Source organism: Ambystoma mexicanum, chromosome 10 (genome assembly GCF_040938575.1).
Source record: "Ambystoma mexicanum isolate Mex_15411 chromosome 10, UKY_AmexF1_1, whole genome shotgun sequence".
Classification (NCBI taxonomy): Eukaryota; Metazoa; Chordata; class Amphibia; order Caudata; family Ambystomatidae; genus Ambystoma; species Ambystoma mexicanum.
Genome location: NC_090932.1, coordinates 456,413,211 through 456,440,214, shown reverse-complemented (window position 1 = coordinate 456,440,214; position 27,004 = coordinate 456,413,211). Strand labels below are relative to the sequence as shown.

The 27,004-nt window shown below is 46.6% G+C and overlaps 1 protein-coding gene across 5 annotated transcripts in view; it reads left to right on the top strand.

Moving 5' to 3' along the window:
• Positions 1-27,004, top strand: part of STAG1 (STAG1 cohesin complex component) — a 2,120,576-nt gene that overhangs the window by 600,920 nt on the left and 1,492,652 nt on the right. For all 5 annotated transcript variants that reach the window (XM_069618021.1, XM_069618024.1, XM_069618022.1 and 2 more), the window contains one exon: positions 22,288-22,449. In XM_069618021.1, coding sequence (XP_069474122.1) covers positions 22,288-22,449 — 162 coding nt within the window. The remainder of the gene's footprint in view (positions 1-22,287; positions 22,450-27,004) is intronic.

The following is a 27,004-nucleotide window of genomic DNA, read 5'->3' as shown; positions in this document are numbered from 1 at the left end:
AGCCTTTTGTATTTGGTTTTCTCAATCTCCTAACCTTTTGGTATTGGCTCTGCATAATAGAACAAAATCGAAGTGTACTTTTTAGAAATTGTGCAACTGCTGACTTGCGCTGTTAAGTATTTTTCATTTAGGCAAATGAATGGACAATGAGGGAACTTATCACTTTGTAAGTCCCTCTTTTGCAACAAAATGTTTGAAGTCGTTTTAGTCTAGTTTTAAAATCACGAGGTGCAAGTTTTTATAGCTTTTATTGGACTAACTAAAAATACTAAGCCGAGATGGAACAATGCCTTAGCTTGCGAAGTCCCACAAACATCACATGGTGCCAATTGGTAAAGAAAATGGACAAATTAGGCACAGGCAGTCTTCAAGTGGGACACTCATTTTCTAAAATTGATTTCCACATGTCAAATGGTTGCCACCAACTACTTAACACGAGAGACACTGAACAGCAAACATTGCACCGTTCAAAAAAAGTGTAATGTTTTTTGTATTTGCCATAGTCTATGCCAGCCAGGAAACCATTCTGATACTCGATATACTGAGCTAACAGTGGAAACTGCACCAGTTAGATCTCTAGCATATTTTGTAGTGTTAGAGTATACCAGCCTGGAAACCTTTCGCAGGTGCATTGAAATCACCACATTGTCCTAACACTACATGGAGGCTGCAAAACACGTTTTTAGATTTTTGAGGAAAATGCAGTACTGACCCAGCTTTCCAATTAGAGATTTTTAAACACTTCACTTCATTACGGCTCTTATTTACCGTGGCCCACGTTAACATGTGCTGTGCTTAACTTTGAAAACCTGTTACTTTCAACCGATACATGTGTGAAAAAGATTTCTTTTCTTAAAATGCAACTCCCACCTGGAAATCCGGATCTGCAATTATTTTTTAATAATTGAGGCCTACTTTAAAACTGCCTGTGCCCAAATTTTGGAAACATTAAATTCAACAGTTACACGTGAAAGATTTTATCTTTAAATGCTACTTTGCTAGAAATGTGGATTTTTCAAATCATTGTATTCCCAGCATCCAGAAATTTATATTCATTTCTTTTTTTTTTAATTCCGCAATTCCAGGCCTGCATTCCATACATCCTGTTGCTTCAAGCAATTAAGTTTTAAAATGGTGTTTTTTACTGAGCTTTGAGCATCAACTGTACTCTTCTTTTTTTTCTGTGGCAATCATTTCACTCTTGCCCATCTGATGAAATAGTCTGTGGGACTTTGAAAGCTAATGCTTTGTTCCAGCTCTGCATAGATTTTTAGTCCAATAAAATGTTAAAACATGCATCTAGTCAGTATGTACCAAAACCATCCATAATATGAATACAAATTAAGTATCCTTTGCTTCATTTACTCATATTCCCAAGAGCAGTACAAAAGCAATTGATAACATGAGGTAGTTGGGTTACTTTCTTGGGCTTTAAATCAGCATAGTGAATTGGTTTTTCCTGTTAACATTTTCCTTCTTTACTTGGATGCGTCATTTCACATTCCTTGAGACGGCTCTTCTTGCCAGCTGGCAGCTTACTAAAATCTTCCTGGCTCAATAGTACGTGAAAGAGGGAGCATGATGAAGTCTCATTATGGCCGTTTGTTGGCCGTTTGTTGCCCATTTGCTGGTTTAGAGTACAGATTTGCACTGTCCTGGGATTTCTGGAAACAAAATGGCATTTCATGAGTATATTGAATTGCATGCTTTGTGATATAGGCATCGAGCCATTGCACAATTTTATTACAAAGCAGTGCGAATGTGCTAATTTACTTTACCTTTTGAGACCCCCAGCAACTTTGCTGGATTTCTAGGATTTTAATTTCTACCTGGAAAAAGTGAGCCTTTTTTTCCACTCTTTCATGTATTTTGATGTGTGTTTTTTTACTTTTGTGTTCTTTGAATATGGAGTTTTAAAACGACCACAGGGACTCTTTAGGCAGTCGACTAGGTTAATGCTAGCACCACAGATGCCTAAGTGATGCCCCCCAGTGCCCCTCAGGCTTCTTTTCCCGTAGGATTATACCCTTCTGTCCTGCTTTTAGAACCTCCCCTCAGACTCATATCATCTGCTTGGCACACAAGTAGTTTAGCTGCTGCAGTTTCCTCAACTAACACTCAGCCACTTTTTCACCAGAATATGCACTCCAGCTGTCCCTGTACCTGTACAGCTACGCCCCGTCCCGACAGTGCCCTCCACTTTTACATGTAACAGTAAGCAAAGCAGCTGATGCACTTGTTCGTATCGAGAGACACTTTCAGCATTGGCTCGATTTCAGCCCTAGCTGTCCTCACTGGATTGCGCGTTGATTCGCGTTCCGTCTCCTTGACCACCCGACCTCGATGCCACGGCGCATGTGCGAGGACGACACACTATTCCTCCACGCACGCTCAGTGCTTATACTCCCAAACAGCTCACTCTGACACGAGCACCATTCCTGTTCGTATACAGCGCGAGCAGCTCGCTGGAGACATTGAGGTGAGCCTTCATCACCTTTCAATCCGACCAGGCCTGGCAGTACCCCAGCACTTGGCATCCTTTATAACCAACCTTTAGCCTTGGTTATCTATTTACTCTCCCCCTTGCTCCCCAGACTGGTTTTCCTTTTCTTTCTTTCTCTCTTACAACATAGACCCACAGTCAGGGATCTATGGTAGCTATGACTAACACCAATACACGTGTCCTGCTATTTTCAGATCACCCCACTATGAACATTGTTCTTACCAGTACACCGACCACCAAACCATGAGGGTCCTAACAACCAGCGTCTGAACCTCTCCCTCATATAAAAGGTTAGTGGCTGGGACTGGAGGGACAACCCTCAGGGTAGCCTCCCACGGGCCTTTTCTAAGACTCATAGTAATGATCCACCTCCTGGACCATTCGACAATATACTTTTATATTGCTTTTATCTATAGGGAGACCTGCTTCACCTGGCCCCAGAAGAAGGGTGTTACGTTTTCACAGCCGAAACATCTATTGTCATCGTGCCTTGACCCTACATCTTCCAGACCGATGACCAGAATCCTTACTACCACCTTCATGTTGACGTCGCCTTATAGCAGACCCTATTTTTAGGTTCATTTAAACCATAGTGCTGTGCAAATGTTGCATGTGACTAGGATAACATTTCAACAGGTTGACCAATATGATGTAATACTTGGCAACACTTCAACACAACACAGCACCAGTATAGTAGTGTGTAGGTAACACACTATACTACCTTGGTAAATGTACTGTTTTGATAAACTGTTGGTACATTTCTAAAAAAAAGTCACCTTTGTATTCTGCACTGTATGGACTAAACAGGCGAAATGGAGTGACTACCTGTCACCACTGAATATGTCATGCTATTTAAATATGTCCTTAATATTGGGAATACATGTACTCTTGTTCTAGATAACTCACCAAGTGGATGACGAGGTTTATTTTCAAATTTCTTTTTATGCTTAAATTGTTCTCATGTTTAATTTTTTGTATTCACATTGAATCACCAATTTTTGAAACTTGCGACCTAACTATTAAAGGTCACTGCAACTGTTTTCTCCCCAGGACTCGGATTTGTACTTCCCTCCAACGATACATACTTGTATAGATCTGTTAAACTTTAATATGGAGATGTGTTTAAACTGTCACTACAACAATCCACTGTAGTACAAATGTTCGAGGACAGGACCACCCCCTGTACAAAATTAAACCAACTCATAGGCATCTCTTTCCCGTGTCACACTGCACCCTGGGTGTAGTGGCGCAGTGGTGTCTTTCAGACTCCCCAAAGTTTAAATACCTTCTCTGGGACTGACTGTCTCCCAGAGCATGTAAAGTTAAATGAACTTTACTAGTCGTTTTAAATTTACAGACCCAGCACACACGATCTTCCTACAGAGTGCTGGAAGGGTTTACTAGCATCCCCAGAGTCCAAACACTCAAATGTTACCCTTTCCCACTTGAAACGGCTGGTGACAGTGGTTTTAATTAAACTACCATAATTTTTCCCGACCGCGAACACTGGTATCTAAAAATCGAGTCAGCCATGTTTTCCAATATGGCGCCCAAACCTATCTGTAAAAACAGACTCCAGTCGACTTTTTTCGCCATTACTTTTTGGAAAGTTCCTTCTTGTGTTTGTGTCTGCATGCCAAACCAGGTTTGGTCCCTTTGTTTGTTGGCCTTTGGCGGGCTTAAATGGTGGAGCCCTCCTCTGGCGCCTGAGGGTCTGGGGTGAACAGGATGTGAGGGAGGTGCCGTAAACTTCCTGTGCTTAGTCTCCTAGGTGACCTGAATGCACTTTGGCGTGATTGGGCAGCTGGCTGTCCGGCAAGGACAGCCACCCGGCTGTGTGAGTGACAGCCAGGCTGGAATGAATGGGGGAAGACTGTTTAAAAGCAGGTCTCTGGACTTGGAAAGCATAGTCGACCACTGTAACAAAAGAACCAAAGACGAGCCGAAGGAAGACTGCTGCTGCAACTCCTGGTCCACAGGTGAAGCCCTGTTGGAAGTCCGAACTGCCTGAAACTCCATTGACCGAGAGGCCCTTCAAGGTTAACTACTTCCCTTGAGTTTGGTGGGAACAACCAACTCGTAACCCGCCTGGACACCGTCCCCATACAGGTCGAATGTTCTCGAGTGCTGCTGAAAACCGGATAGCCAGTGGGAAGGATACAAGTTTGTGGTCTTTCAGGCACTCACACCTACAACTGACGTTTTGACACGCTTGTGGCCTCTTCCCTGGGCAGGGCAGGAACCTCCCGACGTCGTCCTTGTCCCCACGACTGAAGCTCAGGCTCAGCGAGCTCTGCAGGAACTGCCTCAGCTACAGCTTTTCTTCACTTACAAGGTACTGTGGAAGTGCGGTGCAGAACTCTGTATGGCCGCGGTGAAAGTTTGTGAAATTTTCCCGACTTGGAAGGCTTGTCCTTCCCTAAACCAACATATAACTTTTCGTCTGACCAAATTCTTCTAAGAACCGTGGCAAAGGCTTAACCATTTACTACCAGAACTGTGCTATCCTATACAAGGCTCTGAACCATTGACTTTGGCCCAGGCCTATTGAATTGCTGGTTGCAGTGAACTAAAACCCTTTGCCCTGCCTATGAAAATATTTGTGCCTTGATTTCTCTTAACCTTGTCTTTTTAACCCTTTTAAAAGTAATTGAAGTGCCATTTTGCTCCCACAGCTAAATTTGTTCAATAACTTATTGGTTGTGTATTTGTAGTATACTAGTATGATATTGAGTTGCTCTTGCTAGTGGAATGTTTTCCCACTGACTGTGTAAATGAATGTATATTCTTTTACCAAGAAACCTTGAGTAAGTGTTTAAATCACTGTGCTTGCTAGTCCTTTGTGTAACCTATTGTACTGCTCGCTTTACTCTTGAGATAAGTCTGGCTGCTCAGCCACTGCTACCACATTACTGTGTAGTACAGGCTTGTACCAAAGGTGTAATTGTACTTAACACTTAGTCTTAATTGTGTGTAGTGGTCCCAAAGGGTATTGCATATGATTCTGCCTAGTAGAGGCAATGTGTGTGATTACAGGGTGGTGTGGCTTTTTAAATACTCTTTCTCCAGCATTGGATCTTTCATGAATTCACATGCTTAGAATATTCCCCGTCGACAGACTGGGAACCCTCAGTAAGCTTATAAAGCCTTTACCCGTAGGAAAACGTTTGACACTTTTGTGTCCTATCTGTCGTTTGGGCCGCGCACGCACATCCCACTAGGACGTAGTGGTATAATGCCCTGCCCCCGCGGCTCCCTTCAGATTTCAACCGTCTCCAAAGTGGGAACACCTCGTGTATTTTCTACTTGGTTAGGTTGTGCTGTTGCGGTTTTTCTCCTAATGTCGGGAAAAGCACTGTTCCATCCGTGCGCTACGTGCGGACTAAAGGTCTACGAGGGGGACAGACATATGGACTGCATTTACTGTCTGCACCCGCATCACTCGGCTGACAAGTGCGACATATGTAAGGGCTTCTCTCAGAAAACTCTTAAGGATCGGAGTCGCAGACTTGTCGCATGGTTGAACGACGGAGCGGGGCATACCCGCCTTCGGAAGTGGGGTCCACACGCAGCGCGGCCTCGGTGCCAAAATCTTCAGGGGCCCCGCACCGCTCATCGTCATCGGAACCCCCAGTAAAGAAATCGCGACCGGTGGACAAGGAATCGTCGGTAGGCCATTCCAGGGACTCTTCTTCGAAGAAGGCCTCTTCGTCCTCATTGTCAGCGAGGAAAGACAAAGAAAAATCTAAATCCTCCTCGGGCGATCGTCTTAGATAGACCTTGAGTCGAGAGACAGAGAAACGCAGGTCGAGTTCAGAAAAGGCGGGAGCAACGCATAAGCCTGTACGACCACCACCGTCGTCGACGGTTGGGCAGTCGTCAACTACTTCTCTGCCGCTGACACAGTTGACATGAACCGTTCCTGGATTGCAGACTACGTCGACGACGGGGCCGACTATTGCTTCGTCGACTGATATCCCGCAAGAGGCCTAGCGTCCAGAGGTCTATGAGCCAATTTTGCCGGACGCACTTCTACAGCAGGAGGCCTTGTCGGTGTCCTCGGGAGACGAGGGTGAAAGGATAGCTACCCCTGCAAACCTCGTGTTACAAGTTACCACACCTTTCTCCGGGAGCATTCCGGGTTCTGCCCCCCCTGCTCAATCCGCAATCGTTTTTATCAATGGAGGTCTTGTCCACGCTGCAAACGGCACTGGATGACAGACTGCCTCGAACAACTCCGGCCAGGTCGGTCGTCGACGACCAGGGCCCGTCTCGCCGCCCTCCACCTTCAACCCCCGCGGCAGGGACTCCGGAAGCAAATCTCTCTGCCCCTGCCGCGAGGAAGGGGAACTGTTGGGTTCGGAATCAGGCAGCACAGCGTCGTCGGTGCTTACAAGCACCAAAGTATTTGCCGACATACGAATAACATTTGTTAAACAACAAATGTTACTCCTTTATCCGATCACCTTTGCTCCAGATTTATGGTTAATGCATCGTAGTAGTACTGGAGTGAGATTTTGAGAAGTACATAAATAAAGTCAGGTGACAATGCGCTTCTTCAACTAAGAAACCCCCTTGCGTATGTTCCTTTTCACCACGTCTGCGAAACTACAGGGTGCAAGTGGCTTTGCAGATTCTTGTTTTGAATCATGCAGATTCTTTATTTTAGATCTGTAGTCAGACCAGTCAAGGGCTCTTTCCTGAGATCGACTCCCACACCCTTTGCCTCCAGTGCCTGGTGAGCATCAATTTTTGGCACACTTGCATGTTCTGTGACCCTTTGCCTTTGTTGCGTACAAGAAGTGAAGTTTAATTTTTTTCTTGCCGGACTACAACCCGGTGGTGAAACTCTTTGGGCTTGCCGAAGCAGTATGAATACTTCGGTCCCTTTCCTCTTTCACATACTCCAAATGACTCTCGAGTGTGCAGCCTGCTCCGTTGAGCAATTTCTCAAATTGCCAGTTCACCGGGGTGTGCTTAGGATAGGTGCTGAATTCACTACTCACTGGCTCACTGATATGTTTCGGCAGATCTGGGGGAGGTCAGGTGTATGAAGGAACCCTAATCCTTAAGGACAAGAAATGTCTTTTCAAACTCTACAGGAAAATTTAAGTATGGGAAATGGAGATCTGATCCTGATCTATTTCTAGTGCCTCAAGGATGGCTTTGAGCCCCCAGCAGCATCCACAATGGCTGATAAGTCTGAAAAAGCTTCATATAAACATACAGAATAAAGCTGTAAACCACTTTTTCACTGGCTACACCTTTGACTGACTCCATTGATTGGTGTGTAGGAGTGATAAGTTCCTTCTCATCTAATTCTCAACCTATGACTTCAGACTACTAAGGACTTTCCAATTTCCTAGTAGGCTCCACAGGCAGTTGGCCGGGGCTTGCTCTCAGTCCATCACTTCACACGTGAAAGGATGGCGTCAACATTTGTTCCCCAGACGACGTGGGAGTGTAAATATGCAGGCTTTGCAAATGAACCCTATTCATTAGTGCCATTTTTGCTCAAATCACCATGACGAGAATTTAATGAGCTTGCGTCACCTGCAACATACTTCTTTTTCATGACTTTGTGACATATTACTGATTGCAGCACCACCTCCATTCTGCCAGGGATACCTCGGCCTACAGGTCCCTATTTTCTTGCTTTCTTCGCTGGCTTTTCAGGCAGTTATCCCTAGATTAGTTGCCACACCCCAGTCGGAACTAGCCAGTCCTTTTTTCAAGTACTGCCCGGGACTATTGCCTCACTGGATACTCCTAAGGATTAATCTTCACCAGCACTAGGGCATACAGACCCGGGGACTTTAAAAAAGGACTATGACCAGTAAGAGGCTTCCTTGTCAGTTGTGGCATTTCAGGAGCATGTGAATGGCATCATTGAATGAGCCATAAGGGGCCTGATTTATCACACTTGCATCTAGCCTCCTGTTGACTGTGCCAGCCTCAAAGCATTGGAAGTTGCGTAACACTTTACAACCTGATGTATTGAAAGTGCATGCACATTTTGCATAGCATCAATTTCTGTGGCTGCCACAAGTAGAAGACAGTGCTCAATTCAGTCTGGTGTCCGATGAGCAGCAGTTTGGCTTCCAAATCACCAGTTTAATCAGTTGTGCTCTTTACGGCTATGGACCAGTACCAAACCTAATCTGTTTCTTCCTCTTAAATTGCAGTTTCTATGAGCAAAGAAGAAAAAGGCTCTGGACAAAATTGAAATGCTCTTAAAAGCTCCTTAAACTAGAGGTAGGCTAATGCAGATGCTATCCTGACAGTTTGCAAACTATGCCTATTGAACATGGATCAGATTAATTCCTCTCGCAATATAAGTGTTTTAGGTGAGGCCAAGCGCTTGGCTTTAGGCATGTTGGAGGGAGCTGCTGGACATGTTGATACTGCCCCGAGGGGCATGGGGCCTAGACTTGAGCATGTGTAGATCGGCATTGATCAAAGGTACCAATGGTAAATTGCTCATGCATTACTGGATTCAGTTGTTCCACACATTGATGGGTAGTAAGTTTCTGAAAGAAAAGGGCACTGAACAGCAAAATCTCTATTGAACATTCCACCCAAAGCCTCATCTTGCTGGTGCTCTGACTGCTCAGACCATTTATTGGTTCTAGGGAGAATCCTGTCAAGGGGAAGAGATGGAAGCAGTTTAGCATCCTCTACCAAGTGTGGGAAAAAAGCAGTGTTCTCCAGGATGGGGTCTGGCATGGATTCACATGCTCATTAATATTCCCGATCGTCAGGCTGGGAATCCTCGGTAAAGAAAAAATCAGTTTCAGTTTTGGTTCTGAACTGTCTTTCTACTAGTAACCAATCACTGATCTCTGGGTCATACTGCCCCCAGCCAATGACTGCCCTCTGGCAGCTATCTTCAGATTTTTACCGCACGTTCAAGTGTTGGGAGTCCTCGTGCTGTACCTCTCGAGATTTTACTGCGTTTTGCGTTTTTTCGAAATGTACTTTTATTTTCGGTCAATCGAGCCTCAAGCTCCACCGATTCTACTTCCGATCAACGGGGACCTGTTTTTGGAATTTTCAACACCCCTCAAGGGTATATTTTCATTGAGTTTTCACTTCTTGGAGGATTCCGGAAGATCTTTGAGGCCTACCCCGCGTGGTCATGGCCCAGGACAAAGGAAACATGAAGCCTGTTGGATCCAAGCTGTTCAGGAGCTCCTCTGGATGCGGATTACAGAAGGTCTTGAAGGAAGATGAGCAGTCCCGGTGCCTCTACTGCCTTCACGACGACAAATTGCACGTGGAGAAGGACTGTACGTTTTGTAAGAACATGTCCGAATGGACAATGAAGGATCGTCTCGTTCGACTCACCATCTGGCTGCAGGGGTAGAGCCCAGCAGCAGGTGAGAAGAGGAAGAAGTCTGAGCGGTCTTCTAAGACCTTTGAGGGCGCTCCGGCGACGGGGGTCCAACAAAAGGCTAAGCACCGCGAGTCCACGGGCACCAGGAGTGCCGATCGGTCGGGCTCCTCGGCTGCCAGGCAGGGTGCATTATCGCCGACGCAATCAACCACAATCCAACGCTCTGGCTTGGTGAAGAGGAAGTCTGAGAACCCGGGTAAGCTTTGGGAGATGCCCCGGTCAATCCCGACTGAGGCAGCCGAGGGGGGAGTGAGGTGGTGACCCTCCCCCCAAGGTGAAGGCCTCAGGCGCGCCCAAGGTTGTGAAGGCCCTCATTCACCAGGCTAAGGCTTCGATTGAAGGAGTCGGGCGGCCCTGGCAAAACCTACAGAGGCTTCCCCAGTGAAGCCTGCTCCAGGGGCTAGAGTTTCCCTGCCACCCCGGATGGAATCTTTTCTGCCTATCGAGAAGACTCCCATGAAACCCCAGCAGGAGAAAGGGGGGGGGGGTACGGTAGACATAACAGACACAGATACCACCTCTGAGGATGAGTTGGCTAGTGTCCAACCAAAGGATCCTGGACAGGAATTCAGAAGAATCCATTGCCCACAGGAAGGATCCTGACGAGGCAGACGAAGAGAGCAACGGGGGGGAGCCCTACGCGCCAGCCTTCGGCCCCTTTGCATCCCGTACCAGGGGACAATTCAGGAGCTAACTTGATGGCTATACAGGCCCTATGTACGGAGGTGAGGACAAGGATGCCCTTACCCCCCCACTGACGACCCAGCAGAGCCTGGACCGTCGGGCAGCCCACCTAACAAGCGAAGATGAGTCCATCCTCCCCCCCACCCTCCCCTTCCAGCCTTCACCCCAACCCCTCCTTCGAGAGATGAGACGGAGGCAGCGACTGGGACAGATGATGGTGGTGACCATGGTATGGACCTCCCATCACCATCTCCCCGGGCCCCCCCCCCCAAACGGAATTGGCTCCTTCCATGCCATGATCGCCAGGGCATTCGAGCTCTTCCAGCTCTGCCCCGAAGAACAGGAGGGCTTCCTCTACCAACGACAGGAGGCCAAGAGGAAGACTGTCCTCTCAGTCACGTTACTGGACGACATCTGGGACGAGGGGCTGGCACTCATGAAGAACCCGGCCACGGCTCCCGTTAGGAGAGACCGGTACGAGAAGAAGTACTGGGTCACGGACTCTGCCCCTATGTGCCTCAGAGCACAGCCATTCCCCGGATTTGGTGGTTTCTGCGGCGGCCAAGATGAAATCGGTGGGAGCGACTGCCTCAGCTTCTACATCACCCCACCCCCCCACCCCCCCAGACAGCGAGGGGAAGAAGTTGGACCCCAATGGGACATACGGGTCATCTTGTCGGCGACTACTATTGAATCGGCCAACACCCTTGCGATCGTGGCGCGCTATGACAGGGAGCTGTGGTTTAAGATCGCTCCCCTGCTGGACTTCCTCCTGGACGACAAGAGGGCTGAGGCCTTGGAAAACCTACAGGAAGGCGAGGTGGCATTGGACCACGACATTAGTCGCCACGGACATCACCGGCTTTCGTCAGATGGGCAACAGCGTTTGCCTTCGCCAGCGTGGTTGGCTCAAGGCCACCGACCTCTGCCAGGACATGCAGACCAAGGTTCTGTACATGCCTTTCGACGGGGACAACCTGTTTGGCAAGACAGTGGACGAGTCACTGCAGGCCATCAAGGTGGACACCGAGATGGATGGGGACACCGAGATGGATGGGGCCTTGGGTGTTCTTCGACTGCCGTCCTTTCGGAACTCCAGAGGCAAGCAGGAGTTCTGTGCCCCTTTCATGAGGCATTCACAGACAGAGGGGACAGATTGTTGAATTGGGAGTAAAAGGACATTCTCCAGAAATTGAAGATCTGATCTGTCAGGTCTTGAGGAAGATGCCAGTCAGTTGGCGAATGGGTGTGTCTGCAGAATGTACAACACGCTGAACTTGCCAGCCAGGCAAGCGGCTCACGGCACCATCCTCAGATTTCCTAAACTAAAGGAGGGGAATCTCTCAGCTGGACATAAAATATTGCCGTTATATTGTCTGTAAATATTAACACACTTCACCTACAAAGACCGAAGCAAACCCTTTCAGGGCCATGAACACTGAATAATGCTAAACAATGTATGTTTGTCTACGTTCTGCAAGGGCCCCTGGCCATGTACTCGCAACACACCCATGTAAGCACTATATAAAAGCATCAGTCAATATGAAAAATTGTGGAGCCACATGCAAAAACTGCACTTTTTGCAGCAGATTCAATTCCCACCATGCAAAAGTCTGACCCGCGTTGTGGGGCGTTCAGCACTTCAACAGGCTAGGATAACACATGTTTACAGTGGTAGAGCATTGTGGAGATGGAGATTTCTCAGTCTCTCCATGGGTGCCGGCCAAGAACGTAAGAGACCATTAGCCCAATAACCTCTAAAAGGAGAGAGCAGGACCTTGTCTGACCAGAGAGAGGTGGTCACCAGTTTTTGCATCGAAATAATTGTGTAGGGAATAGTTTTGATTGAGCTGTGTCCCATTTGAACCCAATGTAATAGTCTGGCTTTGAGACAGGATTTCTTGGGTGAAACACCCCCAATATGTTAAAAAAAACGTACATTGTAAAGGTCTCAAGAGGAAAAAAATCTTTCAAAATGGCGGTTTTCCTATCAAAAGAAAATCTGTTAAAGCAAATCTGTCTTTCTCGAGAGCTTTAAAAAAAGGTCTCTACACATAGAACCGTTTCAGTTTGTAAAAAAGTCATTATTTTGAGTTTACTTCTGAGTGGTATGGGTTGGCGGGGTTTCGGGTTTGCAAGTATGTATTGGTGGTTTTGTGGCGTGAGGTTGAGCGTTTCGTGATTGAGTTCTTTGGAGGGAGTGTGCATTTTGCTGCATGATTTTAGAGGTGGTGTTGTGGTAGTGTGTGGGTATTTCTGGTAGGTGTGTGCAGGAATATGGATAATTTAATGTGGGTAATGGTTGGAATGGGACATCCTTATGCCAATGCTGCATAGGTTGTTTGGCGTTTAGACTGAAATCTTGGTTGACTTTGTCTCATAGTCCTTAAATGGGACCCCATAATTCGTGAGCACTTCATTGTATTGAGGTAGGATGCTTCTGTAAACAGTGGTTTGGCTTTTAGGCTGGAGAAATTAGACTGGATTTTCGTGATTTTCTGGAAGGTCTGTTGTCCCTGTATTGCGCATATTTGCTTGAGTTAGTATTGTTCAGATGTATGATGAGGCATATTTCATTTTCAAATATTGTGTGGCTTCAAGATGTAGTTCATTGCTGGATCTCGGGTTTCTTTTTGGTCCATAGACTAAATTTTTTATAGCAGGAATTCTACTCTTTGACCAGGAATTGCTTTGGACGATGCAGTCATTTAAAGTTAATAATTTTTGGCTGCTAGCCAGCGTAGGGAATGCTGGTGCTGCTGAGGGGATTCTCTTACCAATTCTGACGAGTAGTCTTGCTTCTGCGTTCTTTATCCATTGAGATTTTTTGGTGAGGTAATCTGTGTATTCCGAGCTAGATGCTGTTGGTGTGTATTCTTGGGATTGGAAGCATGTAGCTGAAATGTTTGAGGGGAAAAAGTTTTTTCCAAAAATAACTGTCTCGTCTCCCCTGCACATTTCAGCCTTTGCCTCCACACCCTACTTACCCTGCGGTGGCACACTTCGCTGTATGCCGCCGACTCACGGTGTCCCTCAGACGCCAGTTTCCTTTCACTTCCGTGATCGTGAACTGGCGAAGCTTTGTCTTTTTAAAAATAAAAAAAAATAATTTCACTTTTTACTGGACCTGCTGCAGGGGACACCCTCGCAACCCCCGCTCACAGTATAGTGAACAAGAGTGTGGGGAACACTCGCGCAGCCCTTGCCCCCGAATGGAGGGGGTTAGTCAAACTTTTCGGCCGAATCACCCATTCAGGATTTTAAGCATTGTCTCTTTGGACGGTTCTGTATTCTTGGTATGATGAAAGAGGACAAATGTTCTGTGTGGGAAGGTGATATAAGTTTGTATGTAGATGGAAGAAGCATTTCTTCACTACTGGATTGACTTGGAGGTTTTAGTGCATGCCATTGTTAATATTGGGAGATGTTTAACTACTTTGGATGCTTCTGGCCAGATTCCCATTTCGTTAACCCATGGTATCTGCTGTTGAATGGAAAGGTTGTTGCGCATGATAGTTTTGTCTGGGTTTTGTGCAAGTTTATTGCTGCTCATCCATCGATTGATTTGTGAAAGGGAGTGGTCAGGGTTTGATCTGTCTCTCTGCTGGTGTTAAGTTTTTTTTCTTTGACGGTTGTGTGGTCGAATGTGTTGCTGGCCGCCGATGGGTCTAATAAAATCGGTAGTAATGCTGGTGTCAGTTAATTTTTTGGTTGTTGCAGATGGAGAGTAGTGCTGATTCTGTTCCCCTCATAGACCTGAATCAGACTTTAGCCTGGTACAGCAGGTGGTTTGTTGTCCATATACATATGTTGATATAGGCCAGTAGTTGTTGGGGAGAGGCCTGTCTGCGTTTCCTAAGGGGGTTTTAAGTGTTTTAATGTGGGCCGCTTTAAAAATCCTTTAAGGTTCCTGTTGCTAGTGAGTGGTTCATGTGGTTGTGGAAATATTTTGCAGGACTCTTTGCAAACAATGTTCTTATAGATGGCTGGTGGGCAATGGTCTACTGACGATCCTACTTTGTTGCTTTCCCTCACTAGTTTAGTGAAATCCTCGGTCTATCATGTGAAGTAGTATGCTAGATGGCGTTTATTCAGTCAGTGCGCTACAGTTCTTCTGGTCTCGTGGACTGTTGCTCTTGGAGGAGTCTTAAGGTATTCCCATAACTTAATTTGGCAACATATTTTATAGTGCCACCCCAGTATGGCGCCTGTCCACATTAGTTTAAATTAGCTTGGGGGTTGGGGGGGGGGGTTAAAAAGCAAAAGCATCAGGAATAAGGGGATGGTTATCTCAGATAAACTGGTTCGGGTGAAGACACTTTTGATATTAAAAAAAGCCCAGTCTTGCTAAAGACCGAAGTGTGGTCGAAGCATGTGTCGACAAAGGGGCTTTAGGCATTCGAAGCAATAAATACTTTGTTCACATACAATAACTTGAAATTAAGTCTAATGTAAACAAATATGCACAGATGTTATAGTAAAATATTGTGTGAAGTAGTTCAATGTTGAAATTGCCTCTGCGGTTGGGTGATGGGTGAAGCAGTTACTTGAGTAATTGGGCATAGTTTTCACTTATTGATGGTTTGGCAGTATTTTGAGTGGTTTGCAATGTCAACAGTTTCTTCAAGGAAGTGACTGCATTATTCTAGGCTGTCTGGTTTCTTATCTCATTGATAAACCTTTGTGTTGCTTGTTCTTGATGTGTTCAGCATATTGTAGTCCCCCCCCCCCCTCCCCTCAAGTTTTCAGCTTTATAGAGCCACATCTGTTTCTGGGATGCAATTTTGTCCTGTTGTGGTCTTTCCTCCATGCATGTTCCAGTTTGTTTTATTCAGGGTTCTGAGGTGATTTGTGAACCATCTGGCTGCCATTTTCTTTTCTGACTGGGTGAATGGTTTCTTCGATACACCAGCATCTAGAGCTTCTGTGATACATTTTTGGAGTTTCAGAAATATCTGTGGTTCTTCCTGGGACAGGAACACTTCCAGTTCTGTGTGCTGCCCTTTGCTCTCAGCTCAGCGCTGCTTGCCTTTACGAAGATGTCTGTCATCGCAGCTTTCCTCAGGTTTCAGGGAGTTGGTGTGTACCCATATTTTAACTATTGGCTCCTACGAAGTCCCTGCCCACAGATTGCATTGATCAATCTCCAGTCTCTCCTCTAGCTCCTGTTCCGCCTTGGGCTGTCGGTCAACTGGTCGGAAATATCCCATGACGGTCTGTTAAACTGATTTTCCTGGGTTTCTGTTGAAATACGGTCAGCACCAAGGTGTTCCTAACAGCAGACAGGATTGCGGATCTATCAGGCACGTGTCAGCTCTTCCTTCAGTCTTCGCACATGACGGATTGGTGGTTCCAGAGACTTCTGGGCCTCATGGCTTCTTGCATGCTAGCCAAAGCCCTTGACCGTCTGAAGATGAGGCGTACTCAGCTAGCTCTTCGGAGCTCTTGGTCTCAGGCTTCGGGCCCGTATTCCAAGATGTTCCAGGTTCCATCCTGTATGACGGTGGCTCTTCAATGGTGGTCTTTGACAGCCAACCTCTCAGTGGGGGCCTCTTTCCAGGACCCCTGCCCACAAGTGATGGTTACCACAGACTCCTCTGATGGGGCGTGACGTTGGGTCACCTTGAAGTATTGGACACTTCAGGACAGACAGTTTCATATCAATTATCTGGAACTCCTGGCTGTTTTTCTGGCACGCAAATCCTTTCACCCGTCCATCACAAACAAGGTAATCTGTATTTGCACGGACAAATCTGTGGCAATGTTTCAAATCAACAACCAGGGTTGTCACCAAATCACCTCTTTGTGGACCAAGCCATACAGATTTGGGAATGGGCCATCCAGCACAATATTTGGCTCCTGGCTGTACACATGCCGGGTCTCATCAATGTAACTGCAGACTCACTCAGCCACCAGTGAGCAGCCAGTTACTAGTTGGAATTGAACACAGATGTTCTCTCTACCATTTTTCACCATTGGTGCACTCCAGAGGTGGACCTCTTTGCGACCTTTAAAAACAGAAAACTTCCTCTGTATGCATCCAGAGACGGTCTCGGGGTTTCCCCTCTGGGAGACGCTCTCGAGATTCCATGGCACAACATGAAGGCTTATGCTTTTCCTCTACTGCCTTTGATTCATCCGTCACTCTGCAATCTCAGGAATGCATCCAATTGCACTCTAATAGCTCCTTGGTGGCCAGCCAGATTCTGGTTTTCGGAACTTCCGCATCTGTCGATTCTTCCTCTGGTCAGATTGCTGTTTATTCCCGACCTGCTTCACCAGTGTGATCACCAGATGTGGCACCCCTCTCCACAATGGTTCAACTTGGCTGCCTGGTGCCTGAATTCAGATATCTATCGCAGTTTCTGTCCAAGGACAATATGCGCATCATCCAATCGGCCAGAAAACCTTCTACGAGGGCTCAATATAGGAGCAAATGGCTCCATTTTTGTCACTGGTGCTTAGCTAAGCAGCTTGACCCCAGGCATGCTATAGTTGACACTGTTTTATCATTTGTGTCTCACCTCGCAGCTTCGGGCTTTCTTGTCTTGCAGGATTTACTTATTGGCCATTGCGGCCTACCTGTCCAGACAGCTGTTCCTTTTCCTTGACTAATCCGTTCATTAAAAGGCATTTTGCAGGACTTCATCTTTTCCCGCCGTTACGCACTCCTCATCCGAAATGAGATTTGAATGTGCTCCTCACTGCATTAATGCCATAAACCGTTTTAACCTATGGCTACTACCTTTCTTGGAAGGTCGCTTTTCTTCGTGTGGTGACATCGGCAAGGCGAGGAAGCGAGCTCCAAGCTCTTTCGATGAAACGTCTGTTACTCACCTTCCAGAAGGATAAGGTTGTGCTCTGCACTCATCCTTCTTACTCTTACGTCCCGTCCCCTTTCCTCCATATTGTATGGGCGTCCCTTCCAAGGGACTGAAGACAGAACCTTTTTCACCAGAAAAAAAACACCTTCCCCTTTAAATTTAGAGGCGCGCAGGGTTGCGTCCCAGGGAGCATGCGCTGCCCTGACTCCGCCTCGGTCCCCTTTTCCGTGCCAACGGGAACGGGCCGAATTCACCAGCGCTCTTAGCTTTGGCTTCGGCCATGTAATTCCACGTGTGGATACTTCTTCTTCGTCTCTTTTTGTCTTATCTCTCATTCAGGTACTCGGTCCTCAGGCGTCGTGCTCCACCCCGGTGCATGTCAACTTCTACAGGGTTCAGCAGGTGTCAATTATACAACCGGCTCTTCCCAGCTTCAGACCCCCACGCCCTCTGCCTACGTTGCCTTTGCCCAGACCATGGTTGGCAATCCTGTTCAGCGTTTGACTCGCTGTCCTCGAAGGTGCTGATGAACAGACTAGCCAGGTGGAGGTAGCTCTTCCAGAAGTCGCCTCCAAAGGATCTCAAGAACTTTAAGCATGGAACTAGGCCCAAGGTAGGGCTGATATTTTCCAGCGCACCCGCAAGGGAGACTCCTTCCCAGGGAAACTCCCGCGTGGGAGGGCCCGGCCAGGTCCTTCTACCGGCACGTGCACCGAGGCTGTTGCAGCTACCGGCCTTAGGGTCGAGGGATCCTCGGATCCTCTTGGGCACAGTGTTGAGGGACAGGAAATGTTTTTACTGGGTCTACACCAGAGAGGCTCACCCCCTTTTACCGGCACCATGGCCGAGGGGCTATGCCCTAATACCGGCCATGCGTCTGAGGGGCTATGCCCTAATACTGGCAATACGTCTGAGGGGGTGCCTAAACACAGCTCTATTGACCCCCAGGTCGAGGCCTGAGGAGCAGGGTAGGCCTCGTGATCCATACGCAATAGTCTTGGACGAGGCTGTGCCCAGCGGGCTGAGCACCCCTTCGCAGGCACGTGGCAGGCAGCTCGACAAAATGGATGCTGTGCCAGAAAGACACCCATCCGATGCCATCCCAGAAATTCGGTGAACGCGTGTCAAGGTGGGACTGGCCTCAACCAGGTATGTGGCCTGCAGTCTACCCCTAATTTGCGAAGGGCAGCTTTCCTTTGCATTCATATGGACAGGGTATGCAGCGGCTCCAATAGCCCCCTGCTATCCTGTCGGCACCCCCTGCCACCTCTTTGGCCAGTGAGGAGGTGCTCTTCGAGAAGTTCCTCAGCCTCATGAGGGGGGTTATCAAAGATGCCATCAGGAAAGTCATCTCCGCCATGCTAGCGGCACCACAGACTCCTCCATTGGGCCCCCTAGCCCCGGTGCAGCCGCCTTCTCTGGCTCCACTGCCAAATCTGGAGGAGGAGGAGGAGGTGGTGAAGGTTGGGGAGGACGACTCCAACGCATCCTTGCACCTTTGTCAGGCCAACGCAGATGCCATGTTGGCTGCTGCCAACCAAAGGTTATGGCGGGAAATTGCGGACTTCCTTCCGGAACTCCTCACCCAGTGCCAATCATGCTTTAGGGTGGGGCTAGCTGAAGCCAAGCTGGTGGCGCATGACCTCATGGAATCCACAGTGGCTCATATCGATACTTCAGGCTGTGCCATCTGCATTGCCACAGACATGAGAAGATCAGCCTGGCTTCGGGCAATGAAATTCAACCCAGATGTCCAGGAGCGCATTCTAGATCTACCATTCGAGGGGGTGGGGCCCTCTTCCACTGCTCTACGGACGAGGAGCTGGACAAAGTCTCACAAAGGGCAGAGTCTTTATCCATCCTTACAAAGACCACGCCTAAATCGTTCACCCAATCTCAGCAGCGCTTGGAAAGGGGTCGTACATATGGAGGGTTCCGTGGCTTCCAGGAACGCAGATCCAGGCAGCCGTACCGCTTGCCATCTCAGAACCGGCACAAACAAAGGGGGGGGGGGTGGAGTAAGGGCTTTTCCAGTCCCCCTGATCAGCGTCGGCCTCCGAGAGAAAGAAGGCATGACACACCTTCGGGTCATGTGTCTCCGGTAGGGGGGCAGCCTTGCTCTCCATGCACATTTATTTCGCCAGAATTTTGCGGACCGCTGGATCCTCTCTGTAGTATACATGGGGTGCTGCCTTCTTATCACAGCCTCTCCTCCCTCCTCCCACAGGTTGGGACAGCAACTCTTTTGTCGGAGATCCGATCTCTCGTAGAGAGCCAGAGAGTGGAGATAGTTCCAGCCTACCAGCGAGGATTTAGCTTTTACTCCAGGATTTTCGCCATTCAGAAGAACCAGGTGTGCCTGAGTTGTGCTGGACCTTTCCAACCTCAACCTCTCCCTGCCCCTGCAAAAATTCAAGATGGTTACGCCAGCTTTTATTGCAGAGACATTGGAGAAGGGAAACTGGATGTGCTCCCTGGACCTGAAGGACGCATACCTACACGTTCCGATTTGGCAACCCCATCGTTCTTTCCTACGGTTCAGGATCATGTGCTACCATTTTCATTACAAAGTCCTTCCATTTGACCTCAACTCAGCCCCCAGGGTCTTTACCAGACTCATGAATGCCGTGGTGACCCTCCTCAGAGCGCAGGGCCTCAACATCTACCCATACCTCGACGACTGGCTTGTCAGGGCTACATCTCCGTAAGCAGTTCTCCACTCTTCCCATGCTCTTATGAACACACTGCACGATCTGGGCTTCTCGCTCAACCTCGAAGTCAGAGCTGCAGCCTATGCAGACTGACATTCCTGGGACTCATTTGGGACACCTGCTCCCCGAAGGTCTTCCCGTCTGAGGGCAAAATCTCAGCCATCAAGAGGGCCACCGCCCACTTCCTCAGCAGAGAGGGGACCTTGGCATGGTGGTACCAACATCTCCTGGGTCTACTGGCAGTGGTCCTATTAGCCGTGCCGCACAAAAGACAAATGAGAAGAATTCGGCTGTACTTCTCGGCCTCATGGAATTAGGAGCGCGGCTCGCAATCGGAGATCTTTAGCGTTCCTCCATCTCTCCACCTGGACATAACATGGTGGTCCATGGACTGCAACCTATGGACAGGCAAGCCCTTTCGGCTGCTCTCTGCAGGCCATCATCATCACCACAGACGTCGCTCGAGGGCTGGGGAGCCACCCTGGACGATCTCTCGGGCCACGGCACCTGGGCTCGACAGGAGCAGGAATACCACATCAATTGGCTGGAGCTGAACGCCATCCGGCCTTCTCTCCTCTCACTCTGGAGGACCTGCTCTCCTTTCTGGCGCACCTCGCTCATTCAGGCGTACAGGTGGACACATGCCGAACATACCTTGCAGCTATTGGGGTTTACAGGAACTCGGAGGAAAGCATCTTTTCCTCCTCCAACCCTATCGTCAAACATCTGATGGTCTCGCTACGCTCTACCTGCCGTCAAGAGACCGCTACCGGTGTGGGACCTTAACATAGTCTTGGGCACACAGGCACACAACGGACATCAATTTGGTCACCATCAAGTCGGCCTTACCTCGGCTCGTAGAGTCAGCAAGATCCAGGCGCTGATCGATTCTGAGCCATATACCACCTTTCACAAGGGCATGGTAGTCATGCGGACGCACCTGGCATTTCTGCCCAAGGTTCTGTCTGCTGTCCCCTTGAACGAGGAGATGGTCCTTCCTATGTTTTTTTCCGATACTAAGGATGAAGCACCAAGTGCTGCACTGCCTGGATGTCGGGCGTGCTCTGAAATTCTATTTGGACAGGACCATGGGCTTCTGCAAATCAAACGCCCCGTTTGTCACTTTTGGAGGCTCAACACCCGGCTTACAGGCCTCTAAGGCTTCCATATCCCGCTGGATGGTCTCTATCAAAGCAGCGTATGAGGGCCAGCACAAGCTGCTTCTGGCCAACATGCATGCCCACGCGGTCAGGACCAAGGCAACGGCCATCACATTCCAGCGCCATGTCGCTTGGCAAGTCATAAGCAGGTGGCCACTTGGGCATCTCCCTTGGCTTTCTGCAAGCATTACGGTTTGGTTGCGGGCTTTAGATCTGATGCGGCTTTTGGACAGGTGGTTCTCAGGAATCTATTTGCTTTGGGAGGTTCTCCTCTCCACCTTGGGGCTACATTCAGTTGTAATCGCCCATGCAGTATGGAGGAAAGGGGATGGGATGTAAGAGCTACTCACCGTAATGACCAATGTACTCTTATTCCTTGGTCCTCCCTCCATATGTCCCACTATCCTCCTCATAAAACCAGTGTTATTATTCCATGTTAATCTATTGTCGACGTGTCCAGGGGGACTAAGGTGTGGCGTGGGAGGGCGGAGTCGGTGCAGCACATGCTAGCAGGGCTGCACCCCTGCACGCCTCTAAATTTAAAGGGAAGAGGGTTTTTCTGGTGAAAAAGGTTCAGTCTCCCGTGCCTTGGAAGGGACACCTATGCAGTATGGAGGCAAGGGGCTACAGTGAGTAACTTATAATTTCACCAGTGGTTTTTTAAGGCACTTTTAGCATATTTTAACATAAGACTGGGTATTTATGCGTTGCTTTATTTTGTGAACAGGACTAAAGAGTGCTTCTCCACTTGAAACTACTGATTGCTTTTTCTAGGATTGTTGAAATGCTTACTTTGCTTGCAGTTACAACCTATGCATTTTGCCAATACTATTTAAAAGAAAGTTTCATCCTACTCTTCTGCAAAGATGATCATGTAGGGAGGATTATAATTGAGGAGATAATAGGCCGCAAGTAGAAAACAATAATAATTGAAGTGTTCAGCCTTAATGTTTGTCTACTGAAATCTTTCATGTGTTAATGTTGCCTGACTTATGTTTTTGATTCTTAGTCTGCAATCAAGAAGCCCAGGAAAACACCTGGCGAGAAGAATCGAGCTGATCCAAGTTTTAAAGGGCGAGGGCGAGCGAACGGGCACCCCCAGCAGAATGGAGAAGGGGGAGAACCAGTCACATTGTTTGAAGTGGTTAAAATGGGCAGAAGTGCTATGCAGGCAAGTTTGTGAAGTACTTTAATTACTGCTAATTCTTTCTGTTGCCACTTCATGCCCTTCTCCTTTGGAATGCGCTAATCAGTTGTCCACTTCAGTTTTCATTGTGAGAATTGTTCTCATACAAAATAAAGTAGGTCTGTAAATCGGGGTGAAATCATTGCGTGTACTCTCGCATGTAAATATGCAGCCTCTAGAATAGTTGAAGGTCCTACAATGTGGGGCTGTTTGAATGGACAACACACATGGGTGTCACAGAAGATGGTCGTAAATGCTATACTTCTGCAAGTGACCATTTTCTTTGAACTACTGTCACTTTGAGGTTTTGCAAATTAATGGGTCCATACAACAGACTGCAGAACTTCTACCTAGCCAACAACTTTCAAAGGGAAACCCTTTTCCCACATTGTTTACATAGCGGGAATAACATTCTATGCTAAGGTCCTCTATCCAACACATTTAAGCATGCTATTCCTGTTGGATGAACAATTGGGTGCAACTCTTTACTTCCAAATCATAACTTTCTCAAATGAGATTGAGAAGAAATGTATTGGCAGTCTATTTGCTCAAGTCCTTAATCACAGGATCTTGATAGTCATATTGAATAACTGCCTAGGAGTAGGATATTCAAACACTATGCAAGTGGGTTTCATTGTTTTCATGCGATCATATTAATACTTAAGCAGAATAAGTTATAATCAAAAGGGTGAATAAAGTGCGCAATGCATTTTTAATACATTTTTGAGAAACATAAATTATTGACCAATACGATCATGCAAATCGAGTTATATTGAGTCATAAATAAGTGTCAATAGGCAGATGGGGGAGACGGACCAGTTGAACAGGACACAGAACAACGGAAGACACACCATAGGGCTAATAATTTGATAAATAACGCACTTAATTTTTCAATTGAAACTTAAGATTTTGAATAAATATACCCGACTTATTACATTTAGAAGTGATGGGTAGATGGTCTTGCTCTTGATGCTAAACTCCAACCTTTAATATATTGCCACAAACTGTGCTCCTTACATGCCCTTTGTACCTACAAGGAAGCCCTATTTGGGGTACTCGCGCAAGAAGGCGCTATTCCCATGGATACTTAGTGTTAGGGAGAATTCTCATTTGTGGCTAATTTCCTTCACCTAGCGAGTCCCCCAGCAGCTTTGCTGGACTTCTGGAGTTTTTTTTCCACTTGGTAAGAGTGAGCTCCCCCCTCTCCCACCCCGTTACCTGTGTTTTGCCATGTGTATTTTTCTGTTTTTGTGATTGTGGACTCTGAAGTGCACCACTTCAGTAGCCTCCTTCTTTTGTCACCCAGCACTTTCAGTGCTGTGGCACAGGGTTGTCTTCGAGAATTCCCCCGACTCCATTTCTGAGGCTGACTACAGTCCCCCAGAAAAGGGTAAAGTTCCCATTAACTTTACTTAGTCAATCTATCACAGATCCAGTACACCCCATCTTCCATGGAGTGCTGGAAAGGGTTAATTTGTATCCCTTTTTATCTGTACCTCCTAGAGCATTGTTTCGCTCTTTAACATTTAGACTTGGCTGGTGGCAGTGCTATCAACCCTAACTTTTCTACCGTGATTATCTTAGGTAAACGTGGTATTGTTCTTGGCTATAATATTAGCCTCGAACATAAACCCGCTTGACCAAATTGTCTTTCTTTTGGCTCTTGTTGGCTTTATTCGCCATTTCTTTTTGTTAAAGTGTTAAAGTCCTTCTTGTGTTTTACTTCGCACGGCAAACTAGGTTTGCCTTCTTTGTTCATCGTCTTTTGGCGGGCTTCTGCTCAGAAGCCCTCCACCAGGTGCCAGGGTGTCTAGGTGGGCTGAATGTGAGGGAGGGGTGTAGTCACTCCTTGCATAGGGTATCCTAGGAAACCCAAGTCACACTTTGCCATGATTGGCTGAGGTTGTTGTCCAGGCTGGACAACTTCCCCCCCCCCCCCTTGCTGGGTGATTGACAGGCAGGCTGTGTGAATGGGGGTTTTTGCGCATAAAAGGCAGGTCTCTTGGGCTAGAAGTCAGAGTCGCCACTGGAACTACAAGGAACCGAAGAGAAGTGGAGAGAAAGACTGCTGCAACTACCCCGTCCCGGTGAAGCCCTGCTGCAGTTCTGAGCTATCTACCCTTCGACGACTAAGAGAAGATCCAGTCCGGAGTCGTCTTCCCTTGAGCCTGGTGGGGGATAACCAGCTCATTTTTTTTTTTTCTTTATTGAAATTTAGCTGAATTTAATCAACTTTTTTCAACAAAATTTGATTGTTTTCCAAACAAGAATTAAAACATTTTCATTAATATTTTTTCTCCATAAATAACCTATGTTACAGAACTACAAAGATTGCAAAAATACACACTTAGCAGAGAAGGAGGTGACATAACCTAGATTTTGCACACATCGCAAGATATTAAAATAACGTAACATTAGATAACACGATTAAGGGAGCTTAAAAAAAAATTCACAACCCTTTTTCTTAAACACCTAAGTTAACAAAAGAGAGAATACATCCCACATATTCTGTGGCATAGGAAAAGTTTAAACACAACCTATACAGTGTGGATATTGGACCACATCATCTATAACATCATAAAGGTTTTAGGTTCATTATTTACATTATAAAAATCACATTTCAGTTAAGGGTATGGCATTCCGACAAGGCTAACGTATTGAGAAAGTTAAATGGAGCACTTTTTAGGCTCATTTTCGCAGAGTTAATTAGAAAGGACCATCTAAGCTCAGGTGAAACACATGCTACCACCACCATATGTTTCCCATAATATTTTGATCTCAGTAAGGTCAATGCAGAACATTCAACAACCAGGTGTTCTAGTGTTTCCTTGATTGACTGAATATTACAGAATCTACAAAAGTTTTCACTTTCAGTTAATTGTTTGTGTAGGCATAACAACTCTCTTGTATGCCATAAGTTTAGACGCATCCTTGTGATTGCCATGCGCATTTGTGGGGAAGGGGCTTTATACAAGTATGGTTCTGCAACCCCTAGTTTATTTCAACCAAAAGCACAGTATTCATGGATTTATAGAGCAAATATTTAGCGCGAGTGGCAATCCAATCATGCAGGAATATTTTTTTTTCCGCTCTTACAGGATTCATGATCAGAGTATCTAGACTAACATCTGCTAGAGTCATGATTCTGTATACATATTTAGTCCACCTGATGGCAAACTTATGGGTTGAAGTGAAAAGGTAAGTTGACAAGACAGCAAGGAGAGATGTTTCATTGGAATTTACTAGACATTTGCGAAGCAACGCACACATCTGCCAGTGATATTTGGCACTTAATGAGGTAAGACCCAGCTCATATTTCAGGACACGACCAGGGGTGGATTGTGGAACTTTTAAAATTTGCCTCCAAAATATGGCTTCCAGTCCATCTAAGCTGACAGTAGGAATAATATCTCTCGCTTCTAGTCCATATAACAAGGTCGGTGTTATTTTCTGTAGCCAGAAAAAAAGTGCCGGGTAGATGGAAAATGTACCAGATTTATATAAGATGATTTTGTGTTTGCGAAATAGCTGATGTTAGTTTGCTTCGCATTATGTCTGTCAAAACTACTCCAGCATGTTTTTCTTCAAAAGGTAGACCCAAATATTTATAACTTGGAACAATATTAAGAATGATATCTTTAACTCTCCATCCAAATTTGTTTCTGATGGTAGGTTTGGGCATTTGAGCAATTATTTGTGATTTGTTGACGTTCGTTCATTTTTATCAAAATAGATGGTGAGAGTCGATAGCAACTTCTGTAGACCAGTTGGAGTTTTAGACACTAGGAACAAATCATCAGCATACCATAAAGCTTGGATTATAGAATTGTTCATTTTTGGGGAGTCTGATGATAGATCACGAAAAATCTCACGTCATGGATAAAAAAGTTGAATGGGGCTGCAGCAAGGATGCAGCCTTGTTTCAAGCCCTGTGATGTTTTAATGATTGTGGAGAGCATCCCCATGTTCGTTAATCGCACTCGTATAGATGTTAAAGAGTGTAACTTGTAAATGATGTCAATCAAATCCGATGGACACTGTGCTTTACGTAGTTTTTCAATCCGCTTCACTCGCGATACGGAATCGAAGGCAGCATTTAGATCGATGAAAGCAAAGTACAGGGAAGATTTCGTGTTGTAAGCTTGTTCTTTAAGGGCATTGATTATTAACAGGTTGACCGCTGTTCCCATACCGGCAACAAAACCAGTCTGATTTTGGTCCCGATGGTTGGATGTTTGAGCCCATTGATTAAAGTCTCACAAGACTAGGCGAGAGAAGATTTTACCTGGTGAGTCTAGTAACGCTATTGGCCGATAATTGGAGGGAGTCCCACGATTACCCTTTTTAAATATGGGGCCTATTAGCGACGTTCGCCAAGAGTTTGGTATGTCCTGTAATTTCAAAATGCCTTGAAAGATGGTATTAAGGATACAAGCCCACTGCTTTGGATGTTGCTTAAGCATAGCATTCGAGATGCCATCAGGACCTGCTGCCCGCGATGATGATGATGATTTGAGGATCTGTTCTTCTATTAAAGACG